At 41.7% G+C, this 22627-nt stretch overlaps 1 protein-coding gene across 2 annotated transcripts; it reads left to right on the top strand.

Moving 5' to 3' along the window:
* Positions 1–4154: 4154 nt before the first annotated feature.
* Positions 4155–8555, top strand: LOC110622858 (serine/threonine-protein kinase PCRK1). 2 transcript variants are annotated; one of them, XM_021767542.2, is made up of 5 exons: positions 4155–4458; positions 4985–5405; positions 6453–6713; positions 7001–7123; positions 7552–8555. In XM_021767542.2, exons 2-5 carry the CDS (start codon positions 5025–5027, stop codon positions 8065–8067), a joined length of 1281 nt encoding a protein of 426 aa, XP_021623234.2. In that variant the 5' UTR covers positions 4155–4458; positions 4985–5024; the 3' UTR covers positions 8068–8555. The 2 variants fall into 2 exon arrangements, with proteins under 2 accessions (XP_021623234.2, XP_021623233.2); XM_021767541.2 differs by having other exon boundaries at positions 4159–4458; positions 4960–5405.
* Positions 8556–22627: the final 14072 nt, after the last annotated feature.

The raw sequence follows: 22627 nt of genomic DNA, 5'->3' as shown, positions 1-22627 counted from the left end.
ACCCCTTCTAGAGGTCTCCGACATCCGAGATTCCACCGGACGGTAGGAATTCTGATACCGGAGTCTAGCCGGGTATTACAAACTCCCTATGTTTCAAAGCAAATAATGAAAGTTTTAGCATGATTCACGCATCACGAATGCCATGAGATATATTAGGGTGCTTGCATTATAATTCATGAATATGTTGCATTGCATATTATGTTGTTGATGTGGATGAATGTTGAATGATCCATTAGCCCTCATATGTTATGACAGATGATATGATATGAAAGTCCAGGTGTGCCTGCTCTACGCCCCTGGCACTATGTAAGAGAAAGTCCGGGCGTGCCTGCACTACGCCCCCGGCACGATTGGATATGTATGATATGATATGGAAGTCCAGGCGTGCCTGCACTACGTCCCTGGCATGATTAGACTGTATAGAGGGCTAAATGGTGACAAGTTCATCCTTGATGTGATTTGTTTGTGCTGTGATGCATTACATGATATCATATATTTTAAATACAATGTTTTATTATTCTGCTCACTGGGCTCTAGTAGCTCACCCCACTCCCTAATTTCCCCAGGTTCGCAGGTACGGGCTAGTCCAGGAAGTCAGCAGGATTAGAAGTCATGTTTTATGTAATAGCTAGTTGTGGACATGAACATGATATAATGTAAAGCATAGTACAGTAATGTATTGCAATGATGTCTATTGAGGTTTATAGTTGTACTTGACCCTAGTATGTTGGTTAATCCCTTTGTACATGATCTATAAAATGTTCTATCATTGTTTATGTAAACCAAACTTAAGGTATGTTATGTTACCCCATTGGAGCATTTGATGAGGACTCCAATGTGGGGTTTAATGTTTATACTTATGAGTTGTGCATGCACAGGTTAAGTTTGGTAAATGAATGAGAAAGTTCAAAATTTTTATATATATGGTGATCATGTATGGGATTAAACAGGTATACAGGATGTATGTTAGGCTTGCTACGGGTTTCGGCGGCCTTAAGCCGATCTGGATCCTAGCGCCGGTAGCGGTCCGATTTCCGGGTCGTTATAGAAAGCTTGTTTGACTGTGTTTATTTGCTTGAGGACAAGCAAAAGGCTAGGTGTGGGGGTATTTGATAGAGCGTATTTTAGACCATTTTATCATGATATTATTGATGTTTATTTACATCTTTTATGCCTAATTTTATGGTTTTAATCATGTTTTGCAGATATTAGGTGTAAAGAGACAATCTGGTGAAAATGCTCTTAAAACTACCAAAAAGTGCCAAAAATGGAAAGTGCCAAAAAAGGAAAGTTTTCAAATAAGGAAAGTTTTCAAATAAGGAAAGTTTTCAGAAAAGGAAAGTTTTCAAATAAGGAAAGTGCAGAAGCAAAAGCAAATAAGGAAAGCTCAGTCAAAAGATTATTTGAAATTCAAATCACATATCTTTCTTTCCTTGTTAAAAGATGTGCACACACTGCAGTAGTCATATCTTCCTATTTAGGCAGCAAGATTTCATGAAGACGCACTTGCCTCTTCTGCATTCAGCATTCAAAATTCAAACGAAGGCTCCATCTAAAAAGGAAAGACTGGACAAATTCACTTTCCCTTCTGCACATCCATCCGTGCGTGCCAACTTCTCTCTGCAGAGCATCCGCGCACGCCTTTTGCCTTTTGAAGAGCTTGCAACGCGATTCTTTCCTTTTCAGACACAACTTAGGCAGCAAGGGCAGCATGTAAGGACTTAGGGCAACACTTTGAATTATAAAAAGACACATAAGGAGCCTCCCCACAGCTTTTTCCACACCTACGGGATTGCAAGTGACACCATCTCTTCTTCTTCCTTTCTTTATTTTTGGTTTTTGATTCAGCCATGAGTGGCTGAAACCTTTTATTCTAGTTGAAGATTGGTTGAAACTTTGATTGTTTTATGGATTGTGAGATCTGAACACACATTGTTTGTCTTTTGGTTATTCAATATTCATACAGTTCATGCTTGATTCTATTATTGTTTTGTTATTTTGATCCAATTGGCCACTTGATTATTGATTGCAAGGTAATATATTGTTAGTTTGGATAATTTTAAGTCCGTAATTGCTTTGATTATTCAAACATAAGAACACTTGGTGTGAAAACTAAGGAAATTGTATGATCTAGCAACATCTCATGCGTTTGAGTAGTTAGGATTGGATCTCTCTCTCTCTTCATGCAGTTAACAATTGTTTGATGCCTAAGGCCCAAGGACGTTACTTGGCAATTTGTTAATTAGTAATTAATTAGAGGACGTTCCCTAATTGGTTTAATCATAAGGAGAGACATGGTGGTGAGAAGCGTTTTCCATCTCCATAACTAATCTATTGAATCAATCAAAAGAACATAAGTTTCAATGATCAATCCAAACAACTGAAGTGGATCCAACTCTTCAACTGGACCTTTCTCATATTTGATTTCCCTTTTATTTTATTATTCACTTATTTAATTGCTTTCAGTAGTTGTTAAATTGAATCAATCTCAAAACCCCCCCATTTTACTTTCAGTTTAGTTGGTTTCAGATTTATCTCGTTTCAATTTCGCTTTCAGTGAATTCTCTTGGTCTTGTTAAGAATAATAGATAAGTTTTCAATTCTCTGTGGATTCGATCCTTTACCACTATCTGCAATAGTAATATTGTTGATAACCGAAAATGTTATTTTTGACCGGTTTCGACAACCGCGAGTCAGGTGATTAGTTTGAAGGGGTTGTGGGGCTTGAGAATGATAACTACTGACCTTCTTGAGTAGAACTTAGGTCGTTTGGGGTGTTGTTGGTATGGTTTTCGTTGTGGTTTGCCATGTGGATCTCAGTGGGTATTATGGAAAAGGAACTCTGGTAATGAGAAGATCTCTTTCGTTTCCCACAGACGGTGCCAATTGATATTCTGAAATTCAGAAAATAGAGTTTACAAAATATGTGTGAGCTTAGCAAGGAAAGACCATGTCTCTCCCCCTTAATTCCTTTGCTTTTTGTCCTCTAGTAACGCATAACGGCCACCCTGCTACAGTATCACCTATTTCTGTCACTCAGACCCGTACATATGAACTTGCCAGCGTATCCCTATCTGTCAGCGACCATTTAATTCCCTCTGACGCGCGTGCTGATAGGGCTGCGAGGTGACTGAACCTGTTTTCTCACCTCTTATCACGTCACCGGGCTAGACTATCTGCTGGTGGATCTGTGCGTGCGGTCAGTCTGACTTGTTTCACGTCATTGGACAGGAGCATACGATATTGGCCCAATCTGCTAGAGAGCGGCCTAATGGACTTTGGGTCTATGTTCTTCTCCATGGGCCAGCCTCATCCTGAATGTAAGAAACTCGATGGTCATCAAAATCTGTTTAATTTAATAAAAATTATTTTAATAATTTATATAAAAATATAAATTAAATATTAATTTATGTCTTAAATTTTTAATAATTAAATAAAATATTTTAATTTTAATTATTTAATTTATATCATGTGTAAAAATTAAATGTAATATCATAAAATATATTTAAATAAAAGGGTGCTTGGATATTCAATACATTTCGATGTAAATATAAATTTTTATCATCAAATCTATTTTAATTATATATGAAAATAAATAAAAATATAGTTTTTTTAATAAATTGGTCATATTTATTTTTTTTAATTTTACCTTTTTATATGATACATTAATCAATATAATACGATATTTTTTTTCAATCTGTGAAATTAGTATTACGGTAGTAATTATATTTTAATTTGTAATTGCTGTGTGTTACATTTAAACATATTTTTAACTATTTTGTTGATAGAGAAGTTAAACTTTTTTGAGAAATTATCATTCTCTTAGAATGGTTGAGTTTTTATTCTATAATGTATTATTTTAGATGTAAAAAAGACACAATTAAGCGTCTAGTTGTTTTTTTCAAGAAAAAAAAAAGGGTTGGAGTTAATTTAATTCTAAAGAAAGAAACAGGATATTGTTATATAATGAAATTCAAAAATTCCATCCAAGACTAGACTGACTTAGATGACTCATTCATCCACCTCACAAACAGACCAAAACTTTAAAGACTTTTCTTGCCCCTCTCTCAGCGGGTTGCAACTCTTTTTTCCAAGGCCCCGTTCACACTTGGACAGATTTAAGGTTTGTCTTTATATTGGTCATTGGATGTTTATTTTGATTTTTTTTTCTTATTTTATTTTATGGGTCTCATTTATTTTGTTTGGTAAGCTGACTTCCACCTCCAGCTGCCGTGTAAGGACTTCCTGTAAAACAAAGAATGCTAGTTTTTCTCTACTCCTTTTGAGTTTTCTTGTGGCGTTTTGGACCAAAGATAAAAACTTGTTTCGAAATTTCTCTTAGCTTTGTTTATTTTGTTCACTTTGGGAAAATCTTTCTGCAAATCCAACTTCATGGAGTTCTCGATTTTGTGAAGTTCAGGAATTGAATCGCTTCTAATCTGACTGGCAAGGTTTAAGGTGAGTCTTTTGCTATCTCGACCACAATTTTTATCTGTATATGGTTGCTTTTATAGATGCTATTAGCTTTTATGATTTATTTTTTCATTTTCTAAGATTTGGGTTGTTAAGGAAATTAAACATTTTGAGAAAAATGATAAAAGAAAGCAGATGAATTGATCCTGTAATCATTGCTTCCTTTTTGTGTTCTTGCGTTTTTCCCCCTTTAGGTTACTGTTGCTATTTTAGGTAAGTTGCTTAACATAGGGAAACTTGCTGCATATCAACTAAGTCACTGAATCTGGGTAAGGCTAGAATGAGCATTTTTGTTAAGTATTTAAGCTCTATTTTGAACCCATTTCGTTTCTATTTTTAGACAATCCATTGATATATAAAAAAGAGTCAATTTTGGGTTCTTAGTAATGATGGAATGTTGCTAGAATCTCATATTCTCTTCTCAAAGAAAGATTGTTATTGTATGCTCTTGATTTCCTAAACTAGTAAATTTATCAATATGTTTAGGTTCTCTTTGTCTTTGGATCTACAGTGAAGAAATTGGTGAATGTGAATTTTGTTGGGGGGGGGCTATGAAGTGTTTCTCATTTCACATTGGAGACAAGAAGGAAGAACCCAAGACTACGAAGTCTGTATCAGTTCAATCTGTGAATTCTACGTTTACTGATCGTGAAGTTGGGAGATCTGGGTCTGAATTGAATTCCCAGGATGGCTCAGGCACCATTACAGAATCCATTGGGAGGCCCTCATTTCCTAGTATGTCTCAAAGACCCAGCAATCTCAGAGTGTTCACAGTTTCTGAGCTCAGGTCAGCTACCAAGAATTTTAGTCGGTCGGTCATGCTTGGTGAGGGTGGATTTGGTTGTGTCTATAGAGGGTCAATCAAGAGCGTAGAGGATCCAACTAACAAGATTGAAGTTGCAGTGAAACAGCTTGGTAAAAGGGGGATGCAGGCAAGTCTTGTCATGGTGTTATTGTTTTGGAAGCTTGTCATTGATGACATGGAAAAAAAATTGTTCCATTATTGTTTTTGTCTGGCTAAATGCTCAATTTCACTCCTATACTTATTGGGAAAGTTCAATTTAGCCACTTTTCAACTTTTTGTTCAAATTAGCCAAGAAGTTCCAATTTTAGCTCAATTTAGCCAAAAAACAAAAACTTTTAGGCTAAATTTCTTAATTTATTGACTTAGATAAAAAATAAAAAAAAAAAAGTTAGAAAATCAATTTCATGATTTTTGGACTAAACTACTCTATTTCTTTGTTTTAGTCTAAAAATGAATAAGCTCAATTTCATGATTTTCTTGATTGTTGGGTTAAACTGAGCTTATATAAGAGTGTTTGGGCTAATTTGGACAAAAAGTTAAAAATGGGCTAAATTGAAACCCCACAGTAAGTAGAGGGGTGAATTTGAGTTTAGTTCCCCTTTTTTTGATATGTGTCTACTGTCAACATGATCCCTGTTATTAGTTATGTTAAGGGGGAACATCGTTTAGGGTGAAGTCTATCTGTTGTTCAGGATGTGAAAAATTGGGTTTCATCCAATTGTCAAGTCTTAGGGTTTAGTGATAATGCATTCTCCAGACTTCCCAATTTGATGTAATCTGTGTAGCATAATTTACCACAAATAGCTTGATATGATGCCAAATTAAGCATCACTGAATTTATTAACTTTGATGGAAGACAATATAAATCTTAATGTTTCACTAAGATGACTGCAGTACTGCTCCCTTCATATTAGGCCGCTGCACTTTTCTTTACTGTCTGCCTGTACTCCTATTTTTTCTTTGAAGCTTGTGGAATTAAGAAAGAAAATGTCTAATTTCTTATTCCCCCGCAGCCTGTAGCACTTTCTTCCTGTAATGTTACTGGGCCTTATTTGGTGCTTATGTTATTGGTTTCCTGCTTGTACCAGATTGGATGCTCTAAGCTGATGATAGTCTTCCTTTTTATCTTTCTGTTTGTGCTTCTAGACCTTAGATCCTACCTTGTGGTTGGCAGGGGCACAAAGAATGGGTAACAGAAGTTAATGTTCTTGGTGTGGTTGAGCATCCAAACCTTGTCAAATTAGTTGGCTATTGTGCAGATGATGATGAAAGAGGAATCCAGCGCCTTCTGATATACGAATATATGCCTAATGGAAGTGTGGAAGATCATTTATCTGCACGATCAGAGGTGCCTCTTCCATGGACCATGAGATTGAGAATAGCCCAAGATGCTGCTCGTGGCTTAACATACCTACATGAAGAAATGGGTTTTCAGGTACTTCATTTTCCATTTCAATACATTCAAGATATAAAATGCATTCAAATTTTGAAGATTTATTCTCAGTTGCTCCTGTCCCAACCCGAGAAAAGGGGAAAAGAAAAGTATATATGAGAAAAAAAGTGGTAAAAGAAACCTTTTTCCAGGTTGAGGAGTCAGGAGAAGGTGTTGCTATATGGTTTCATTTAATCAGCTGTTAACAGTTTGTAAATTTACTTTGCATACTGACTCTCGTTTTTTCTTTATTTTTTCTTTCTTTCCCTCTTTTCTAATAAATTTCACAGATCATCTTCAGGGATTTCAAGTCTTCAAATATCCTTTTAGATGAGCAATGGAATGCCAAGTTATCAGATTTTGGGCTGGCTAGGTTGGGACCTTCAGAAGGATTGACCCATGTTTCAACTGCGGTATGCTTTTACAATACGATCTTACGAGCACTTGACATTAATACCTTTAATTAGTGCCCACTTAAACACATTGGTGTACATCATGAATCACATAGAAGTCGGACCTTCTCAAGGATAATATTCAAATCGTAAACCCGACTGTGACTAATATAATGAAGGATAGACTATCTCAAAATTCTCCCTCCTATGTCCTACTTTGGTGGGTCTATTATTGGCAATAGTGTTTAGATATTGAACCTTTCATTTAGAATCTGGATGAATCACCGCTTAAAATCTCTCAAATGATTCCAGTGCTAGATTCCTGCGTTTTGCTTTTTCTTATCTAACTATGCTTTTTGAAGTGAATCTAGATGGGAACCAGCTTGAGGACTTTAATTGGTCTCCGCCTTATGTTATCTGTTAACAATTGGTTATCTTATTTATATCAGGTTGTGGGAACCATGGGGTACGCAGCTCCTGAGTACATCCAAACCGGACGTCTTACAGCCAAGAGTGATGTCTGGAGCTATGGGGTCTTCCTTTATGAACTTATTACAGGTCGACGCCCATTGGACCGAAATCGACCCAAAAGCGAGCAGAAGCTCTTGGAATGGGTGAGGCCATACCTATCAGATGCAAAAAAGTTCACACACATATTGGATCCAAGGCTTGAGGGAAAATACCCCGTAAGGTCAGCCCAAAAGCTTGCAACTATAGCTAACCGATGCTTAGTTAGAAACCCCAAGTCACGTCCAAAGATGAGCGAAGTGTTGGAAATGGTGAATCGAATAGTGGATGCATCATCTGAAACAGCTAGTCCTCAACTATCATTCAGAAGCACATTGTCTATGGACTCATCACGGAACAATACAATGAAAAAGAAAAGAAGAAACATAGATTTGAAAGGCGGAGAAAGTGGTTGGTTTGCTCGGATGTGGACTCCGAAGCTTTTAAGAACATGTTGATTGCAGTAAAGCTTCAGCATATGCAGCAGGTAGGTCTATTGGCCTATGGATTACTTATTGTATATTGAGGCTTGTTGGGTTATTCATGTATTGACTTAACAACAAAATCTTTAGCAAAAACTTTCTATATGCATGATTTAAGAGAGGCATCAACTTGAGATCCAGAGAGTGCCTAATTGATTGGAGAATGAAGATGTTAATTCTGATAATTTTCCACCAGAGACTCCAAGGCTATGCAGAAGATGTTGACTAATTTTCTTAGGCAGCTTGGCTGGTTGGCTCACTGTAGAGAACTTGGGAATAGGATTAGTTATGGAACTTTGTGAACAATATTGTTGTTGTTGTTGTTTTGTTGTCAGAGATGCTTATTGCTTAAAATCTGGTCTTTATCATCTCTCAGTTACCACACTTTGTATGATGCTATTCAGCAGATTTGTCATTTGTTGTAAAATATTTTGATTAGAATTTTGAATTAAATTTGGATCATATATATGTTTGTGTGAAAAACTTTATGAAAAATTACTATTTAATCTTCATGATAGAGAAATTCACTAGTCAATTTTTTGATTTTGAAAAACATATTAAAATGTCTTTGAGGTATTAAAAATTTAATAATTAATCTTTTCGTTAATTTTATCTATTAAGGGTTAAAGTAAAGTTTAAAATGTTCTCAGTTGGAAGATTAATTAGTTTATAGTTTTTATAAAATTAAAGAGTCAATTAATAAATTTTATTAATATTTAATTTTTTAAATAGTATAACACTTAATGTCTAAAGTTGATGAAAGACTAATTAGTAGATTGTTTTAATATTTTTCGTGTTAATAAATTTTTTAAAATTATAGATTAACTAGTAATTTATTTTATATTACAGAAATTAAATAATAAATTATTCTAAAAACTTTATTGATGAGCAAATGCTAGCAATGGGGAAATGAAATGTATGCAGGAGATGGAAGATGTTTCCCTCATTTGAAGGAAGCTATTTGTCCTTTTTTTAAGGCTTTTATTATTATCTTACAAAGGCATATTCAACTATGGAATAGGTTGCGGCAAATATTGACTTTTTCACTTTAAACATTTGAAAAAGGTTAAGAATTTGAAACAAACCAACAGGCCAATGGTTTCCTTTCTTTTTAATTTTTTTTTAAAATTTTTTATATAAAGAAAGGTCAAGGTATAGAAAATTCAAGCTTTTATTAAATTAAAATATTTATACTTAAATTTATACATGTATTAAATATTTTTGAATTAATTTTATAATAAATATAAATATAAATATAAATATTATATCTAGAGTTAGCATGGACATTTTTTTTTTTTTTGAAAGCAGCTATGGACAGTTTAAAAGACAAAATTCATGATGAAAATGAAAGCACCAAGTATCAAAATTAATGACCGTCGAACTTTTCTCATTTCAGCCGAAAACAGACTCTGGAAAAAAATATTGGTCCAAAACCCATTAGACACCTCTGAGCAAACCAGTCCAATATCACGCTCTCCAATCCGTGTCTAAACCAGGCCGGACTGATCCCATGCTCGGGTCCACCAGATGAGAGTCTAGTCCGGTGACATGATGAGAGATAGAAGAGTAGGCCCAGCTACCTTGCAGTTCTATCAGCATGCGAACCAGGGGTAATTAAATTGCTGCCTGATAGAGATGGGTACACTGGTGCGTCCGTACGTACGGATCTGAGTGATAGGAACATGTGGTACTGTAGCAGGATGACGGTTATGCGTCACTAGAAGATAAGAAAAAAAAAAAGGGATATAGAGGGGAGACGTGATCTCTCAAGCTAAGCTCACACTCACACTGTAAACCCTATTTTTTGGATCTCATAACATTAATTGGTGTCGTCTGTGCGAAACGAAGGAAATCTTTCCGTCACTGGAGTTCCATTTCCATAATACCCACTGAGATCCACATGGAAAACCACAACGAAACCCATACCAGCAACACCCCAAACAACCTGAGCTCTGCTCAAGAAGGTCAGCAGTTCTCATTTTCTAGTTCAACAACCCCTTCAAACCAACCATCCGTGCTGTTTAATCCCTCGCCAAGCTCGGCAGGAAATGTACCTAGAACCATCTTGTCTGACCAAGAACTCCAAGCCATGGCTCTTCAGCTACAAAACATTGCCCACTAGCTGGAGCTGTAACGACCCGAAAATCCGGACCGCTACCGGCGCTAGGATCCAGATCGGCTTAAGGCCGCCGAGACCCGTAGTAAACCAAACATTCATCCTATGAACCTGTTCAATCCCATACATGATCAACAATAAACATAAAAATTTTGAACTTTTCATTCCATTCAATCACCAAACTCAACCTGTGCATGCACTAATCATAAACATAAACATTAACCCCACCTTGGAGTCCTCATCAATGCTCCAATGGGGTGACATAACATAAATTAAGTTTGGTTTACAATAATCATCATTAAACATTAAGATCATGTACTAGATAGGGATTGGCATACTACTATGGTCAAGCACAACTCTAAACTTTCATAAATATCATTACATTACATTCAATACTACACTTTTACATGACTGTACTAAACATAACATATTAATGTACTAGAACCTAACCTGTGCATGCATCAAAACCACAAACATAAGACCTCCACTAGGGTCCTCATCAAACTCTAACGTGGTAAACAACACATGCCACAAGTTTAGTTCAAACACAACTCAAAACTGACATAACATACATCATGTATTGAACAGGGACTAACCAAGTCTTAGGGCCAAGCACAGTTCTAATTCATAAACATAACTCCACTTAACTTTACATTACATTCTCTTACAATACATTATAATAATTTATAATACATGTCCACACTAAAAGTACTAATCTATTACTCTTACAAGACTTTTACTCTTGACGTCTTCCTGGCCTACCTTTGACCTGCAAAACTGGGGTTAGGGGAGAAGGGTGAGCTAAAAAGCCCAGTGAGTAGAAACAAAGAAAACAGTTCATTAATTACATGCTTTCATGAAATGCGTCACAGCACAAACAATTCACATCATGGATTGGACCTGACCACCAAACTCCCTCCAGTGTCAGTATGCCCGACCCGGCCAGTTCTTACAACATCTCAGTATGCCTGGCCTGGCCAGGTCTTACAACATCTCAATATGCCTGGCCCGGCCAGGTCTTACAACATATCTAGGGCGATTGGGGTCGCCTTGGTCCATCCACATCATCATATTCATCGTAATATGCAATGCGCCATATTCGTGAAACTAGTGCAATCAACCTACTATAATCATCATGATGCATGAACATGCTTTAGGCATTTGATTTCCTTAAAATAAAAGATTAAGTTTAGTTCTACTCACCTCTGGCAGACGCTGGACTGACTCTGCAACTTCTAACACTGATGGCCTCCTCGGTCCCTCGGGTCCGATCCTACACAGGTGGACTCGAATGAGGTGCCAAACACACTCTAAACAACTCATAAGCAACTGCCCAAAAACCCCCTAAAACATCACTTAAACATGTATAGAAAACAACCATGAAAAGGCTGGACAGGGCACTTTCGGCGGCACCTTCGGCGGCCGAACTCTCTCTCCAGAGACGAAACTCGGGCACTTTCGGCGGCACCTTCGGCGGCCGAAAGTCCCCTTTCAGAGACGAAAGTCAGGCACTTTCGGCGGCCGAACCTTCCTTCGGCGGCCGAAAGTCTGCTTTCAAGCCAAAACTCAACTTTCGGGGGCAAGGTTAGGCGGCCAATCCATGCATCCATAGGCAGGTTCGGCGGCCGAAACTACCTTTGGCGGCCGAACCTGAGTTCATCCAGAACTCAGCCTCTTATGCATACAAGCCTCCCAAGCCTTCCAAACACCCCAAAACAAGCACCCAACCTTACCAAAACATGCATAAACCTTTAACCATGCACAAAGGAGCTTAAACAACTAGATTAAACTCCAAAAACAACATCCAAAGCATGCATAGATAGCTTATGACCCACATAGGCCAAAATCATCAAAACAACCCATAATCTCACTTGCTCTTTCCCAATCATGCATACACTCTCCCACATGCATAAACTAGCTTAAACCTTCAACATAACTTCACATAAACGAGCATAAGCATACATTGGGCATAAAACCCACATAAACCTAAACATGCATATCTACCCATACTCAACCATTAAAACCTCTTAAAACTTCATTAAAACATAAAGGAAAGCAAAGATCCACACTTACCTCTTGAAGATCGAGGGTTCGTGCGAGCTCTAACTTGGAGATGGGAGGAACCAACTCCTTGGGTCTCCAAGTTCCCAAAACTTGATCTAAGCTTGAAAACTCTTCAAAACAGCCATAAAACTCATGAAAATATGAAGGAGATGAAGAAAAAACATGAAAATGACCAAGGGAGGACAAGAACTCACCTGAGCTCGAGAATGGGGAGAAAACTCGCCCATTTCTGATCTGAGGGCCCTTTATAGGTGGCCTGGTTAAAGACCTTCGGCAGCCTAATGTGCCCCCTAAACTCATGCATGTTCGGCGGCCGAACTTGAGGTTCGGCGGCCGAACCTTGGCTCGTTCAAACAAGACTTTCGGAGGCCAAAAGCGCTCCCAAAACCTTTCCATGTTCGGCGGCCGGACTTCACTTTCGGCGGCCGAACTTGGCAAATGCCTCCTTGGTTTTTTTTTTTTTTTTTCAAAACTCAATTCTTTTCCATTTAAAACCATTAAAATCAGTAAAAACCTTTTTGAAAACACATTTTACCCCTCTAGAAGCCTCTGGCATCTTCAGAATTCCAGATTCCAACGGAGATTCCACCGGAAGGTAGGGATTCCGATGCCGGAATCTAGCCGGGTATTACAAAGAGACCATCCAAAAAAGTTTATGATGCCACCTATGGCGGTGCGGAAAACCCCCGGGAGCATATCCTAAACTATAAGACATTCATGGAGTTTCAGACTCTTTCAGACGCCCTAATGTGTAAAGTTTTCCCCACCACCCTCATAGAAAAAGCTAGGGTATGGTTCAACAGCCTGGAGGCAAGGAGTATTAGGAGCTTTATGGACCTAGCTAACATATTCATTAACCGGTTCATTGCAGGGGTCCCGGCTGAGAGGAAGACCAGCTACCTGAAGACGGTCCGACAGAGGAAAAATGAATCTCTAAGAGAGTACATGGCCCTTTTCAACTTAGAGGCCCTGCAAATCCCCGAGCTGGATGAGGCAAGGGCGGTGGAAGCCATACAGAAGGGGACTACATCCCCTGAGTTTTTTGGGTCCTGTGAAGGAAGCCACCCACCACCCTGGCGGAGCTGATGAAAAGAGCAGAGAAATACATAAGGCAAGATGACGCCTTAACCACTAGCAGGTTTGCTAGGGAGGCTAGAGATAGGGGGAAGATGTGGAGGAGAGAAGGCCTGAAAGGCAAGAGAGGAGGCAGAATAGGGGGCTTGAGATGAACAGGCAGCCTTGGGATAGAAGAGAACAGAGAGCATATCAGCCCCAGATCCCTGAGGCAATCACTCCCCTAAATGCCTCTAGAGCTGAAGTGCTAATGGCAGTACAGGACAAAGACTTCATCCAATGGCCTAAGCCTATGAGAGCTGATGCCAGCCGAAGGGATCCAGATAAATACTACCAATACCACCGGACTCATGGCCATGATATAGAAAGGCTGATAAGGAGGGGGCATCTCCGAAATTTTGTGAAAAATCCAGAGGGATAGAGGCCCCAACAGAATGCAGTGGTAGAGAGGCCTCGTAGGCAGGAGGTAGGCCTAGTGAATTATGGCTCCAATGGAACCATCAACATGATCGTGGGAGGAACTAGAGGTCGGATGAGCAGGAGAGGGAAGAAGAGAAGTCGGAATGGAGAGGGGAGCAGCAATGAAGTTATGCAAATAGTAGAGCACTCACCAGTGACCATCTCCTTTTCTCCTGAAGATGCTCACGGGATCCAGATGCCCCATGATGACGTCTTAGTCATCAAGGCTGTCATTCACAACTTCAAGGTCTGCAAGATCCTGGTAGACGATGGGAGTAAGGTGAACCTGCTGCCTTACAGGGTCTTTCAGCAGATGAAAATACCAGAGAAGCAGCTGGTAAGAGATCAGGCCCCGGTCAAGGGGATAGAGGGAACTTTGGTGGCAGTAGAAGGGAAAGTGAAGGTGGCCCTAACGTTGAGAGAACCACCCCTGACTCACATTCACTACGTAGTATTCCTGGTGGTGAAGCTCCCACTAAGCTACAACGCAAGTCTGGGAAGGCCGGTGCTGTACAATTTTGAAGCAGTAACCAGCATTAGGTACTTGACCATGAAGTTTCCAACTGAGGCAAGGGTGGGGGTAGTCTGGGGACGATAGGAAGAAGATCGAGTAGTGTATTTGGCCACGGTAGTAAAGCCAAGCACAGTAGCTGAGGAGGTGAACCCGGAGGTCATGGAGGTCCGTGATGAAAAGAAGGAGGCTAGGACGGAGCCCGTTGACGAGCTGGAGACATTCCCATTATCCGAAGAAGAAGCTAACAAAGTCTTCAGCCTCAATGCAAGCCTTGACAAAGACCAGAAAGTGACAGCAATGGCCCTTATCAGAGGACATGCCTCAAGCTTCGCCTGGAAGCCTTCTAACATGCCGGGAATAGACCCCAAAATGACCCACAAGCTCAACATCCTCCCCGAAGCAAAGCCAATAAAGCAGAAGAAGAGGGTGTTCGGGAAGGAGAAACAACAAGCTACCCGAGAAGAAGTTCAAAAATTAGAGGAGGTTGGGTTCATTAGGGAAGTGATGTATCCACAATGATTAGCAAACCCTGTGTTAGTTAAAAAAGCCAATAGCAAGTATCGAATGTGTATAGACTTTACCGACCTGAACTAGACCTACCCCAAAGATTGTTATCATCTTCCCAATATTAATAAAATAGTCGATTCTACTGCCAGTTTTGACTACATGTCGTCCTTGATGCTATATCTGGTTATCATCAAATTCCTATGGACAGGTCGGATGAAGAGAAGACCTCATTCATAACTGAAGATGGAACTTATTGCTACAAGGCCATGCCCTTCGGGCTAAAAAATGTTGGGGCGATATAACAAAGACTAATGAATAAAATCTTCAAGGGCTAGATAGGAAGAAATCTAGAGGTATATGTGGACGACATGGTGGTGAAAAGCCAGACCTTCCAGCAGCATTTGGCCGACCTGAAGGAAGCATTTGGGGTGCTAGAACAATACAAAATGAGGCTAACCCGGCTAAGTGCGCTTTTTTTATCAGAGGACGAAAATTCCTAGGCTATATAGTTAGTGGAAAGGGCATTGAGCCAAACCCAGAGAAGGTAGAAGCTATATTGAAGATGCCAGAGCTGACCTGTGTGAGGGATGTGTAGAAGCTCACAGGGAGGGTGGTAGCACTCAACTGATTCATGTCAAAGTCTGCAGAACGGTGCTTGCCATTCTTCAAATAACTGAGAAAAGTCCCAAATTTCGAATGGACAGAGGATTGCCAAGCAGCCTTCAAAAACCTCAAGCAATACTTCAGTTCACCATATGTGCTCAACAGCCCACTAGCCGGGGAAGAACTCCTGATATATCTAGCAGCATCAGAGCAAGCCATAAGTGCTGTATTGGTGAGAGAAGAAGAGGGAGAGCAGAAGCTAATCTTTTATGTCAGTAAGGTGCTCGAAGATGCCGAGGTCAGGTACATGAACATAGAGAAGCTAGCATTTTCCCTACTGTTGGCAGTGAGGAAGTTCAAAGTATACCTTGAAAGCCATCAAGGAGTTGTGATGATAGACCAACCCCTGAAGAAAATCCTGCACAGACCTGAAACCTCAGGATGGATGCTGGCCTGGTCTATTGAAATCAGCTCGTTCTGCCTCGAATACCGATCTCAGATAGCCATGAAAGCCCAGGCCCTCGCTGACTTCATAGCCAAATGCTCATTCAATACAGAACAACCATAACCAAGCAAAGAGTTGCCAAGCTCAACTGAAGGAAGGGATGGAGATGAGCCACCACGAGAGTTCAGCTGGAATTTATTTGTAGATGGAGCATCCAGTGCTGGGGGCAGTGGAGCTGGAATACTCCTGAAGGGCCCAGAGGGATTCAAGGTCTACTACACCCTGTGACTAGAGTTTACAGCCTCTAATAATATGGCAGAATATGAAGCCCTCATAAACGGAATGCTGATAGCATCGGAAGTAGAGGCAACCGACCTCAAAATAAGCAGCGACTCCCAGCTAGTGACCAATCAAATAACGGAGGCATACCAAGCAAGGGACCCCATCATGCAGAAATACTTGGCCGAGGTGCGAGCTGTAGAAGCTGAGCTCGGCAAGCAGGGGATTTTTGTACAGTATTAGAGGATATCTAGGGAGGAAAATGAAGAAGCAGACCTGCTTAGCTGGTTCTCTGAGGAAGAATTGGAACAGCTACTAGATGAGGTGTATATACAGCACATCAGTAGCCCCACCTTCGAAAAACCCACCACTGTGATGCAAATTGAAGAAGCGTAGAATTCAATGACCCTATACCTCGAGTATTTGGAGACCGGGAAGCTGCCCGAGGACAAAGTGGAAGCAAGAAAAATTGTAGCCCGGGCCGCCAATTATCAAGCAGTAAGGGGAACCCTATACAGAAAGGTTATGGGTCCTGAAGAAGCGGCCAGGGCGATTGAGGAAATATACTAGGGAGTCTGTGGAGTGCATGAAAGAGCTAGCATGCTGGCAAACAAAATTTTCAAGCAGGGGTACTACTGGCCCATGGTAAAAAAAGAAGCAGAAGAGTTCGTCAGAAGATGTGACGTCTGTCAGAGATTTGCCAACGCTATTAACAGCCCGGCCACACCACAGTCCAGCATATCTAGCCCTTGGCCATTCTCACAATGGGGAATAGACATCTTGGGACGTTTCCCTAAAACCACAGGACAGAAGAGATTCGTGATAGTAGCGGTGGAGTACTTCTCCAAATGGCTTGAAGCTGAGGCTGTGCCCACAATTACAACACGCAAGGTGATAGACTTCGTCTGGGGCAACATCATCTGCAGATTTAGGATACTGAGGACACTCATATTAGACAATGGCAAGCAGTTCGATTGCAAATCCTTCAAGGATTTCACAAGGAACATGGGCATCTGACACAAGTTCTCCTTGGTACCCCATCCTCAAACAAATGGACATACAGAGGTCACAAACTGAGATATCCTTCAAGGACTAAAGAAGCGGCTGGATGGAGCAAAGAAAACTGGGCGACCGAGCTCAACAGCATCTTATGAGCGTTTCGGACTACACCTTGGACACCGACGAAGGAAACACCATTCGCATTGGCATTCGGCACTGAGGCAGTAGTCCCTATAGAACTACAAATCTCTTCTCATTGTGTCCAATTCAACAATGAAGACACCGACGAGGAGAAGTTGAGAAGCAACCTGGACGCCCTAGAGAAAATCAGAGAGGAAGCTCAAGTTCGGATCGTTGCTTATCAACAAAAGGTAGCCCGCTACTATAACCAGAAGGTTAGGGAAAGGAGCCCAAAAGATGGAGACCTGGCCCTAAGGAGATTAGAAGTGACATGGAAGAGAGCAGCAGTGGGAAAATTAGCACCAACTTGGAAAGGCCCCTTCAGGATAACTAAAGTCATCAAGCCTGGGATATATTGGATTGAAGATCTACAAGGAAATCCAGAGCCCCACGCGTGGAATATCCAGCACCTGAAGAGGTATTTTCCTTAAGGAATATGCAATGTAAATTTTGTACTTTGAAAATATGAATAAATAAGAAATGTTGTCTCTATTCCCTCTATGTCTTGAGTGTCCCCAAAATAGGCACAGAAGCCCTCAGTGAGGTAGGTGACTGGTATCAGAAAATGACCACCAGCACTATAAAACCGAGCTAAGAGAGAGAGAAGCCCTCAGTGAGGTAAGTGATTGGCCTCGAAAAATGACCGCCAGCACCATAAAATCGAGCTGAGAGGAAGAAGGTCAACAAAGGAAAAATAAAGGCCTTAAGCCCCCCCCTCAAAGGAAAAGCTAAAGCTAAACAAACAAACAAACAGACAAACTAAAACGTAGCCCGTATAAGGCTCAGCACATAACCAGGAAATTAAGTCCGACCTCGTAAAAGGGCTCGGGACACCCAAATGCAGGAAACAAAATTCTGAACTCTCAAGCTCGTAGCACGAACAAATTCATAAGCTATAGGCACGCGAAAAAGCCTAAGCAAAAACAAAGAGTTGAGCTCCTAGTTCGGATGAACTTGCGACCAGTTCGGATGAACTCGCGACATATAAACGCTTAGCAGAATAAGCTAAGTACGGAAAATAGTAATAGAAAATCGAGCTCCCCATTTGGAGGGGCCCACCAGCTCTGAACGGGCAAAAGCAACCAAAACATGAAAAACAGTCAAACTCGCAGCTCGGACAAGCTCACAACCTAATGGACCTAAAAACGACAAGTAGTATCCAAGCTTGTAAGCATTTATGATGAGAGCAGGCAAAGTATGAAACAACCGAGCTCACTACACAGGACAAGCTCACTAGCAAAAAACTCACAAAGAAATCCCAAGTAAAGCGTCCGAGCTCACAGCCCGGATAGTCCCAAGAGACCAGCACACCCAGAAAGAGCCCGTAAAAATGGTCATCCCCGAATGCAAACAAGTCCATCAGATAAACGCGTGAAAATAAACTAAGTATAATGTGTTTGAGCTCGTAACGCTAAAAAGGTGATAGGAAAATAACCTAAGTACTCTGGTAAGAATAGCGAAAGGCCTACGAGTTGAATACTTAACGAAAATTCTAAGCTCTCAGCCTGGATCTACCCATATGGTAAAGTCACGCGGAGGACAGTTTAGTCCATTACTTAAGTAAGTTAAACAAGTTGAGATTTGCTAAGTAAGTATACAACTTAAGGCACTTCGTGTTAAGTTAAATGGAGTGCATAGGTTAGAAAACGAAGATGGTAGAATTATTAATACATATTGAATTAAGTCCCAAAGGACTGGGTAGCTCGGCAAAATGAAGGAAGCAAAAACGAAGCATACGTCGAGATGAAATATCCTTATTATTATTGAGTATTTACAGATCGTCATACATCCAACCTCTAAGTCAAAGGCAAAAAGTAAAGTACAATAAATAAATACATGCAAAGACAAAATATGAAAAAGGGAATATCTTTATTTATTTTTCTATTTATTTACAGATACAAAAGAAGAGACCGAACTGACAAGATTTTTTAGGGGCTTATTTACAATATCCTCCCCCTGAGGTCTAGCTGGCGGTGGAGGAGCTCCTTTAGGCAAAGGATTGTCGTCCTCTCTGTAGCGTACCTCCTCACCGTCAGAGTCGACTTCGGGAGCTCGAAGGGCTACTAACGGAGTGGAGGGGATATCTCTAGCTGCCTTCAGGCCTTGATTAAACCCGGAAGCGAACATACAGAAGGCCTCATTTTATAGTTTCTCTTTCATCTCATCCGAGGCCTTATATTCTTCAAGGCGCACTTCGCAGGCTTGCTGAATCTTGGACTTCAGTTCAGCAGAGTTCTTGTACTCTTGCAAGCGCTCCTCACAGGCCAGCTAGACCATATCTTCCGCTAGCTTGGTGTCCCTCAGCAGGGCAGAACACCTCTCCTCCAGAGCAGTGACCTTTTGGCAGAGTTGCTGTTGCTAAAGCCGAGACTCCTCCGCTACCAAGGCCATGCCTTTCAGATCCTCGGCATGCTTGTTGAGCTCCTGCTGAAGGATAGCAACACAGGCCAAAACTTCCTCCCACTGGGCCCTTGCTTCCTCGCATTGAGCCAGGGCCTCGTCGTGTTGAGCCCGGGCCTTATCCTGCTGAAGGCAGGACTCCTTTAAAGAAGACAACTGCGCCAAAGTCTCGTCCCGTTGAGACTCTACCGCAGAGGCCCGCTCAGAAGCCCTACCGACCTCCTCCCGCATCTCCCCCAAACGTATGGTGAGGTCCTCGAGTTGATTTTTGAGGTCGATTATGTGCCCGTGGGTCACACCAGTCGCCACGATATTCTCCTCATGGTGGGCTTCATCAACGAGCTGGTCCATCGAGCTCTGGAGGGACTGATCCCGAGCATCGATCTCCATGTATATGCCAAGCGCCTGACAGAAAAGAGACAACAGACAGAGTAAGAACACAACAGAAAATAAAGTAGACTTAAAGATAGTAAAATAACTCACCATGAGTAGCATCTCACAAAGACTGTCCCCCAAGTCCTCCCGAGACCATAAGTGAAAAATTGCCTATTGCTTAGTGGAGCAGGCTAGATGGCTAGCGAGAGCGAGAAAGCGCGGATCAGAGAAATCACATACCCCGCCGAACATCTTCTCGCGCAGCATCTCGGCCACAGAGGCCGTCGCAGACCTAGGAGTCACCTCAGCAGCATTGAGGAGCTCATTGTCAGGGGCTGAAGACAACTGCCCTACGGCCTGCTTTCCCTTGTCAGCAGAAGGAGGGAGAATAACTTCAGGAGGCCCAGCCACACGTGCCTTCTTGGAGGCTTGGCCCTCGAGAGGGACCTCAGAAGATAGGGCTTGCTTGCCAGTGGCGCCACCGATTACAATAGCGCCAACAGCAGCGGCCTGCTTGGACCATGTTGCAAAGCGAGCGACCTTAGCCTCTCCCTTGGAACCACCCTTTGTAGATTCCTCGATGGTAATGGGCTCCCAAAAAGCCGGAGTGGAGGTCGACTTGAGCCTCAGAGCTGTAGGGGACTTAGAAAAGCCCAGAGTTCTGTCTTGGGTGGAAGCCTTGGAAGCCACAGAACGAGAGCCCTTGGACGGGGGTACTAGTGCCCGGGAAGAAACAGGGGCAGCGGAAGCAGTCCGACCAGCCATGGGGGGGGAGATGGCGTGAAAAACCTCCCGGGTCACGTCTGCCACGGATCGGCCAGCCCTGAAAGCCTCCAAGGTGGCCTTCATGTTTTCCCAGGACATTGTGAAGTTTTTGGGGGGCTTAATCTTCTCCATCGGTACAGAAGAAGCTGGAAAAACAAAAATAACCAAAGTCAGAAACAAACACAAGGAAAAGGCAGAAGGTAGTAAAGAAAAACAAAACATCAACAAACAAATACCAGCTTCCTGACAGTCCTGAAGACTGGACACGAACATGAACTTCTCGATATCATACTTCCGCGAGACAGAAGTCAGTCGAGGAAGGCAGATCTAATCCAGCAGGGGCAGCCGAGAAAGGTCGTTACAACCTGAGGGGACATCCCTCCAGGAGAGGTCCACATCCTAGGTTATTCCAGAGCCTTCCTTCAGCTCTACCACAACGAAACCTTCAACCCAGCCCTTAATGGAGTCCTTATACCCCGAGAAGATAGACAATCCTCCTCGGGGAGTAAAATAATAAAACCTCTGGCTAGTCCTGACCAAACAAAAAATGTGAAAAATAAGACAGCAGATGGGGCAAAACTCCAACACAAGCTGATGGATTCAAAGGAACACATAAAAAGAATGGAGTTGGGTGAGAGCATGCGAGGAGTTACTCCAAAGTAACGGAAGACCTCGATGAAGAAGGGAGAAAAAGGAAAGGTCAAACCAAAATCGCGTTGCTTAACAAAAAAGACGAAGCTGCGATTCCGCCAGGGGTTAATCAAACCCGACGGCGGAAGAACGAGAAGAACGATCCTCTCGTTGCGGTGGGGAGCCATAATATGATAGATAGAGGTATCTAGATAATCTCGAGAAAAGAAGTTGGTAAAGGAAGCAGTGGTGATGGAGGACCTCATATTTGCGACATCAGGGATTCTAGGGGCAGCTATTAGAGAACAAAAGATGTACCTCGAAGAAATTTTGCAGGAGATGGGAAAGATAAAGTACAGTGAGCAGAGCGAGAAGAAGAGTCTGGAAAGAAATGGAGAGTTTGAATTTGAAAAGAGTAAAGGTAGAGAAATGACGTTTTTGACAGGAGCCTCCCTAGAGTCGCGCGGTCATAATTGGGACCTAGGGATTTACCCCCTCATTACTATGGAATAACTACTGAGGAGGTAATGTGGCACTTGATGACCGCCAGACTTCTGGCACCTAGGCTGAGGTCAGGTCCTGGAGAAGAACATAGGCCCAAAACCCATTAGACACCTCTGAGCAGACCGGCCCAATATCACGCCCTCCATGTAATACCCGGCTAGACTCCGGTATCGGAATCCCTACCGTCCGGTGGGATCTCGGATGTCGGAGGCCCCTAGAAGGGTAAAATGATGTTTTTCTGAAATGTTTTCATGTATTTCATGTTTTTAAGTATGAAAATTTAATGAGTTTTTGCATGAAAATTCTTTGGAGGAAAACCCAGGTTCGGCCGCCGAACTCCGAAGTTCGGCCGCCGAACATGCATGCTTTCGGAGGGACTTTAGGCGCCCGAAAGTTTTGAGTTAGGGAAATGCAGGTTCGGCCGCCGAACTCCAAGTTCGGCCGCCGAACCTTGCATGCATGCGGAGGCACTTTCGGCCCCCGAACGTGGCCTGGCCAGCCACCTATAAAAGGGGCACTTAGCCGAAATGGGAGAGTTTTCTCCCATTTTCGACCTCAGCGAGCTTCCGACCTCCCTCTCCCAAATCTTGTGTTTTTCCTTCAATCCCCACCATTTTCTTTG

The sequence above is a fragment of the Manihot esculenta genome, chromosome 9 (genome assembly GCF_001659605.2).
Source record: "Manihot esculenta cultivar AM560-2 chromosome 9, M.esculenta_v8, whole genome shotgun sequence".
NCBI lineage: Eukaryota > Viridiplantae > Streptophyta > Magnoliopsida > Malpighiales > Euphorbiaceae > Manihot > Manihot esculenta.
This window is presented reverse-complemented; position numbering and strand designations above follow the sequence as displayed.